The 7,719-nt window shown below is 46.3% G+C and overlaps 1 protein-coding gene across 1 annotated transcript; it reads right to left on the bottom strand.

Annotated features, from left to right (window-relative positions):
- Window positions 1-311: 311 nt before the first annotated feature.
- Window positions 312-4,731, bottom strand: LOC113177576 (carbonyl reductase [NADPH] 1-like). The gene is made up of 3 exons (XM_077795050.1): window positions 4,319-4,731; window positions 2,483-2,590; window positions 312-1,036 (listed from the first exon to the last, which is right to left on the bottom strand). The coding sequence occupies exons 1-3, from the start codon at window positions 4,605-4,607 to the stop codon at window positions 600-602; spliced, it is 834 nt and encodes a 277-aa protein (XP_077651176.1). The 5' UTR covers window positions 4,608-4,731; the 3' UTR covers window positions 312-599.
- Window positions 4,732-7,719: the final 2,988 nt, after the last annotated feature.

Here is a 7,719-nt window from a genome sequence, read left to right as displayed (position 1 = left end):
TTTTCACACAATGACCAAGGCTTTGGGAAGCCACCAGGGCAGCTGCCTTTGCCTTGGTGGTAGTGTGTTTTCCTGGGAGAGGGGTTAGCCATAGTCCAGGGGCCACATCCAACTCTGATGCTTGTTTTGCTAAGTGTGTCTGCTCTCCTGTTTGACTGACTGCATAGCCCACAGAGCAAGGTGTTTAAGGCCTGGCTCCTACTAGGTCTGACCACGCCTGAGTTCCCCTGTCCCTCCCCTTGACCTAGCTTTTACAATGACCAAGCTCCTGGCATGGAGTTTGCTTCAGCATGAAAACAGTCTGCAGAGTGGACATTTATCAAGAATCGTTTATTCACCTTCTCATTTGCATTAGTTATTTTCAGCAATTTCACTTTTCTCTCCCTGTGTTGAAAAGCAGAATCAGAAAAGACCTCAGGGAATTAGTGGTGCCTGAGTGAGCTCCCTGCTCCACCTGTGATATGTGACACCTTGATAAGGATGCCTTGAGGGATTTTTTTTATTTTTGGTCTAAGGATAGTTTTGAAAGCATAAATGTCCTTTGGGTCACATCAGTGCAGGATACCAAGTGGGGACCATGGTGGAGGTGTGACTTAAGCTCACCACTCACTAACATGTTTATCCTGAACAAACTGCCCATGAGGCCCCTCTGCCTCTGGGGGCAAAAGGGCCAAGTACACGGGGGTCTCAGCTCCTTCTTCTGGACTCTTGGTGGCCGAGGGTCCTGCCATGTCGGTTCTCACCCACCCTGGACAGCAGGCATTCAGCAGGATTTTGTCTCCTCTCCTCTGCTCACTGAGTTTCCAGGCATAGATTCTGGACAGGACTGTGACGCCAATCTTGGACACTCCATAGGCAGAATTGGGCCAGCCTTCTTTTTCGTGCACTCCATTTTTTGCATCTTCCACAAACTTACTCATGAGCCCCACCAGCTCCTCCTCTGTGATGGTCTCACTTCGAAACTTCTGCTGCAGCTCTGGGCTGCACTGTTTAAGGTTGACCAGACTCATTATGCTGGAGACATTCACCACTCTGCCTAAAATACATTCCAAACCATGATACATTCATCTGTGTTAACATGTAACATAAAACCTACATGAGAACAGTGAAGACCAAATTTACTGAGATGTTAGAGCAGAAAGTTGTCATTTGAAAGAGCGCTACCAGTATGAGCTGTAGGAGAAACAGACATGGAATGTTGGTTGGTTGCATAAGGAACTTCCATAAAGAACCTCCTGGGATCACAGGGTGCCTTTAAGCACAGAAGTTGCAAGGAAGCTGTACCCTCAAGTGACAACTCTAAGCCACACATCTCGTTGTTGTAAAGGCGGCTGGCTGCTGGTGTATCCTTAATGAGAGGTGGGTCTCGCTGAGTGGAGGAGTGCTAGGGCAGTTTTCAGTGGAAGACTAGAAGAGTCTGTGGCGTGCACAGCATGAAACACTTTGATGGGGAGATGAAATGGGCCAGGATGGAGACAGGGGCAGATCACGGCGTCACTGTGAACCATGCTGAGGGCCTGGATGTCTCCTGAAGGAGTCTGGGAGTGCCTGGCACAGGTTCAGCAGAAGCAGACACTGTGCAGAGCCCTGGGAAAGGGCATGACTCAAGAAGGGAGGCCTCTCAGGAGGGTTTGCAGGTGTGTGCATGGTCAGCTAAGGGCCCCTTTAGGGCTGGAATGAGGGATTCGGCTGACTCTCAGTGGGCACAACCTTTTATTTATTTATTTTTAATACCATGGATTTATTCTAGAAGTGCTTACACACCGAGTCACATAACTAGCCCTGTTTTTGAAATTTGAGGCAGGTTCTTCCTATATTGCTTAGAGCCTTGGTAATTTTCTGAGGTGGGCCTTGAACTTGTAATCCTCTTGCCTCAGCTTCCTGAGTTGGTGGGATTGCAGGTGTGTGCCATGATGCCCAGCTCAGTGGGCACAATCTTAGCACATGGGCATTGCTGATGTGGGTGCAGAGCCTCGTGACCTCCAGGGTGGCCATGATGGTGGGTGGCCAGGACGATTTATAGGAAGGATGGACATCCTCTGAAAGTGTCAGTTGTAGATTGGGGGTATCAGGAGTTATGGAGGATCAGGGACATCCATATGTGTGAGTTGGTCTGGGAGTGTTTTGGGCAGGTGACAGGTTTAGTGGGGCTGTGTCTTGAGAGGTGGTCCTAGTCCATGAGTCTGAATGAGGGTGAACAGAATGGAATCCTAGGGCCTTTGTCAGTAGGAGGGAAAGAAGAAATAAAGAGCTGCTCTGAGGAGACTTTTGAACAGACACTTGAGGATACCAAAGAGCCAGGTGTGGAAGAACAGTGCACACAGCAGCAAGCCACTGGAGAAGGGGGCGGGGGGGGGGGGAAGTAGAGCTGCACCTGGCAGGTGGAGGCCCAGCAAGGCAGGGGCAGAGCTGCAGCAGGAGAGGCCAGGGGCAAGGAGATGAGACTGCAGGAGGGCAGGGCCAGATCACCCACCCCACTCACCTTGTGGTTTTATGAGGGGGAGTAGCTCTGTGCAGACATCTCGGGTACCAAAAAAATTTGTTTTCAGTGTGACTTCTGCTCCAATAGGAAAGTGTGTCGGATCATCCGCTTTTAAGAAAGAAATTAGAGACCACAATAAACAGTTGCCATGGGGTAGAATTTCTTAGAATAAGTGCACGGGATATCTGGTGCCTTCCAAGTAAAGTCTTCTGTCTTGTGTAGCATGTCCAAAAGTCAGGGCTGGCGCGTGGCTCAGTGGAAGAGCACTTGCCTAGTATGCGTGAGGCACTGGGTTCTATCCTCAGTACCACATAAATATCAAATAAAGATATTGTGTCCATCTATAACTAAAAATTAAGTATTAAAAAGTCAGATTTCCTTGTTCAATGATGTTCTTCCATTTTTATCAGATGACATAATGAAAGAGGCACAGACAAGCATGCATATGCAGAATCTTGGTGTAATTCATTGTTCTTGCATTTTCTATATTAAAAACCAGTTAAAAGTCCATCCTGTGTCCTAATGTCCCATCTTAGAAAAACTGTAAATATCAAAGGAAACAATCAAGAATGTGAAGAGAGGTTCTACAGAATGGGAGATAATCTTTGCCACCTGCACCTCAGATAGAGCATTCATACCCAGGATATGTAAAAAGCTTAAAAAAACTTAACACCCCCCCCAATACCCCCCAAATAACCCAATTAATATATGGGCAAAGGAACTGAATAGGCACCTCACAGAAGAAGCAATAGAAATTGTCATCAAATATATAAAAACTGATTAACATCATTAGCAATTAGAGAAATGTGAATTACAATTACACTGAAATTCCATCTCTATTCAGAATGGCAATTATCAAGTATACATGTAACAATAAATGTTGGTGAGGATGTGGGGGGGGAAAGGCACACTTATACATTGCTGGTACAACCACTCTGGAAAGCAGTATGGAGATTTCTCAGAAAGCTTGGAATGGAACCCCCATTTGACCCAGTTGTCCCACTCCTGGCTACATACCTAAATGATTCAAAATCAGCATACTACAGTGGTGCAGCGAAATCAATGTTTATAGCAGCTCAGTTCACAAAAGTTAAGCTATGGAACCAACCTAGGTGCTCTTCAACAGATGAATAGATAAAGAAACCATAGTACATATACACCGTGGAACATTACTCAGGCTTAAAGTAGAATGAAATTATGGCATTTGTAGGTAAATGGATGAACTGGAGAAAATATGCTAAGTGAAATAAGCCAATTCCCCCAAACAAAGACCAACTGTTCTCTCTGATATGTGATTGCTAACACACAGTAAGTGTGTGTGTTTGTGTGTGTGTGTGTGTGTGTGTGTGTGTGTGTGTATAAGAGAGAGAGAGAGAGAGAGAGAGAAAAGTTCCTTAGATTAGACAAAGGGAATGAAGGGAAGGGAGGAAGGATGGGAATGAAAAAGACAGTAGAATGAATCAGATGTAACTTTCCTGGGTTTGTATATGAATACATGAATACATGACCAGGGAAACTCCACATCATATACAACCACAATACTGGGATACTAATTAGAATAAGTTAACTCCAAGTATGTATGTCAAAAAACACTCTATGGTCATGTATATATGAAAAGAATAAAAAAGGAAAGAAAAACTGTGTAAAGAAAACCTGGAAAAGATCCCCAGGAGTCCCAGCCAGGCAAAGGCAATGTCCATTTGGCCTGCACTTTCCCCGCCTCTGCGGGGCTCTGCTTTTCCTAGGGCTCCCAGATTAGGTTGCTTCTTTCTAGGGAGACTTTTCTGGACCTAGGTGCGGCCTGCCAGGACTCCCCTGTGCGCACCCGCAGCTTACACTCGAGGGCAATGCCCGCGTTGTTGACCAGCACATCGAGACCCCCGTACTCCTTGCGCAGGAAGTCGCGCAGTGCGCGGATGCTCTGCGGGTGGTCGATGTCCAGCTGGTGGAAGAGCGGGCTCAGGCCCTCTGCCTGCAGCTGCTGCACCGCTGCCCGGCCCCGCTCCTCGTCGCGCGCGGTGAGCACCACGTCCCCCGAGAACTGGCGACAGAGGTCGCGCACGATGGCAAAACCGATGCCCTTGTTGGCTCCGGTGACCAGTGACACGCAGCGGGGGGACGACATGGCCGGGTGGGCAGCGCGGGACACCTGTGTAGAGAGTGGAGGCAGCGGCAGCACCTAGACGCGCGCCCCTTTAGAGCTTCTTCCAGTATCAGATGGCGTGAGGCACACCTACAGGTCGGGGACCTGGCATCCCCCGCCCAGCAGGCAGGCGCAGGCGCAGGCCAACCCCAGCAGGTGGCGGCGCAGTGAGACACTCCAAAAACTCCAGTTTGGGCCAAGGACGCATGACTGGCTTTGCGTCCGTGCAAAGAGCCAAGCTCTCAGCCACACATTTTGTTTGCAAAAGTCGCTGCTTGTCTTTAGTGGTGTGTACTCAAGGAACGGTGTCACCTGCTGTGCCATTTCTTGAGGGAAGTATCAGAGCAGTTTACGATTAAAGAAATACAACAGTTTATGGTGCGCGGAACAGACAGGCTGGAGGAGTCGAAATGGGCGCAGAGGCAGGCGGGGCAGATCGCAGGCACCTCTCTGAACCACCCAAGGGCTTGAACTTTATCCTGAAGGGTTTTGGGGAGTGAAATCCCCTACACACCGTGTGCAGAACGCTGGGAAAGGGAAGATTCAAGACTTTGCGAAACCTGCCAGTGGAAGGCTGAGGGGTTCCACAGCCCTTTCCCATTTGCTGTGTGACTGGATCTGTACTGACTCCCCAGCGGCCGTCCTGCCTGTAGAGTTCACTTCGCCTCTTCCCAAACTATCTGATTATTCACAGTTGTGCTTGAAGAAATGGGGCTTCTATGTAGATTTATCTTTCTTTCTTTCTTTTTCTAATTTCTAATGTTGCACCCGAAATCTTTGTAACTGGAAGTGTAGGATGAACTGGAAGAAAATTCCAGGACATCAAATTTCTGTTGATATCACTCTTTGTATATGAAAGCAGAGCTACTCGCAGGTCCTTTTCAAGAATGGAGGGAGGGAAATATTTACTAAATCGACAGTTACTTCATCATGTATTTGTAAGAACACCAACTGAGAGCTGCAGTGTACAAGTGCCAGGGCACATCACAGCCCTTCACACACACACACACACACACACACACACACACACACACACATCACATGTCAGGATGTACCTTTCTTTCCCCATTTTAAATGAAGGAATGGACTCCTGCTGAGAAAGTTTATAAGTTGGTTCAGTGGTTCGAATGAATTTTCCTCATCCCTTGCTACTTACAACTAGGGAAGAGGGGACTAGATCAAGTTTCATTTCTGTCCTGTTCCACTAACCACAGGGCCATTTAAATCTAAGTTGAGCACAGTTAAGGCAATTAAAAATTCTGTTTTTAGTTTCAGTTGCCACATTTGAAGTGCTCAAGAGTCACACGTGTGAGTGACCACTGTATCGCACAGTGTACATAGAGGGTACTTGCATCATTGCAAAAAAGTCTTTTGCATGGGGCTGCTTTACACAAATTTTAAATTTTAATTTTGTTGTTATTTCAAGGTGATTTTCCTGGCAGTAGCTTAACAAAAAGTCAAGGAATCTTGCTTTTTTCCAGTGGAAATTTTCATTGAGGTAATTATAAAGTCACAAGCACTTGTAAGAGAACAATAGAGATCTTACAAGTCCCCCAGTTTCCCTCAGTCTGCGAACTCTAGTACGATATCACACATATTTTTTTTTTGTAGTTGTGTATGGACAACAGGCCTTTATTTATTTATTTATTTCCATGTGGTGCCTCAGACATGGTAGGCAAGTGCTCCTCCAACGAGCTTCAGCCCCAGCCCTCACACATACATTGACAACAAAAGAATGCACGAGTCTCCTGTTTTGTGTCCTTATTTATGGGTGGTAGCTCTGCATTTCCAGGAGCAGAAGGACCTCTGTTGCTGTTGTGTAACCAAACTCTCTGCTCTTACTCCAAACCCCAGTCTATCCCCTGTCAATCAGGCATCTGTTCCCCTTTTCTCCAGGTTGTTGTTGGAAACTTTATACACAGACGAAGCCTAGGAAATGTAACCCTCTGGGTTGTCTTTTTCACTTGGCTAATGAACTGGCTTTGTGTGTTCTCCCTCACCTGAGTGTAGGTTTGGTCTGTGGTTGGGTGGTCTCTCCACACTGCCAGCTGCCTTCTTCTCTAGGTGTGGTGAGCCAGTGCAGGAGGACATGGGTTAAAGACGTGGGTTGAGTTCAATTGAGTAGGAGCGTCACTCACTAATGGTTGGTGGTGCAAGAGCTTGGAACAAGAGAGCACCTGCTGATTAAAAAGGCAGTGCCTGAGAGAGGGCTCTGGATCACGATTTTCAGGCTGGTTTGTTTATGCTTTCAGAACTGGTCCCCACACAAGAGTTGACAGTTCAATGGGGCTAAATGCTCCAGAAAATGCAGTATAGGAACCATCAAGTATTAATAAGAAGTTGCACGACTAGGGTTGTAGCTCAGTGGAAGAGCGCTTGCCTAGCATGTGTGAGACACTGGATTCAGTCCTCAGTACTGCATATAAATAAACAAATAAAATATATGTTCATTGACAACATTTTAAAAATTTTTTAAAAAAAGTTTCTGTTACTGCATCAGTCCTGTATTTCTCATTGCCAGTCACTGAGACAGCTTTGGCAAACGAGAAGGAGCTTGTTTACTTGGCTCTGGTGCACGGGATGACCCAAGTCTGAAGTCCTGCCACCCCCACAGTAGGGTTTGGAGATGTTTATGGGATAAAGAAGAGGGTGTCTGGCAAATGGGAATATGTGATTGGAGTTGACGTAATCAGTGTTCTGAGTATGCATAATCAACCTTTATGTCTCCTCATGGGTTGTATGTTCAAATGGTTGTTAGCATGAGAAGAGGGTGCAGTTTTGGGCCTTTTGATGTCCAAACATGCCTGTCAGACAGCGTTTTTGACAAAAGTGATCTTCTAGTCCTATAAAGGAATTCTCAGCAACCCTTATCATATTTGTCAGAGGTTTACCTATAGCAAGGGTAGTGGGAGAGTAATACCATATTGCTCAGCACTGTGACCTCCAAAATGAGTGATGTTTAACTGAAAGGAAGCAACTAAAATCAAGTGCAGCTAGAGGATTTATTGTGGTTCCACTCAGTCTCATTAGCATATGAAAAAGGTTATATTAACTATCAATTGGGGAAAGAAAGAATTATTCCTAAATTGGTAGT

The sequence above is a fragment of the Urocitellus parryii genome, chromosome 2 (assembly GCF_045843805.1).
Source record: "Urocitellus parryii isolate mUroPar1 chromosome 2, mUroPar1.hap1, whole genome shotgun sequence".
NCBI classification, from domain to species: domain Eukaryota; kingdom Metazoa; phylum Chordata; class Mammalia; order Rodentia; family Sciuridae; genus Urocitellus; species Urocitellus parryii.
This window is presented reverse-complemented; position numbering and strand designations above follow the sequence as displayed.

Bases quoted from the DNA above. Each gene is read 5' to 3' on its own strand.
- LOC113177576 (XM_077795050.1), bottom strand. From the start codon at position 4,607: ATGTCGTCCCCCCGCTGCGTGTCACTGGTCACCGGAGCCAACAAGGGC. The intron at 2,591-4,318 runs GTAAGCTGCGGG...CTTTCTTAAAAG, and splicing joins CGCGGGCATTGCCCTCGAGT to CGGATGATCCGACACACTTT. The intron at 1,037-2,482 runs GTGAGTGGGGTG...AATGTATTTTAG, and splicing joins CCCCCTCATAAAACCACAAG to GCAGAGTGGTGAATGTCTCC.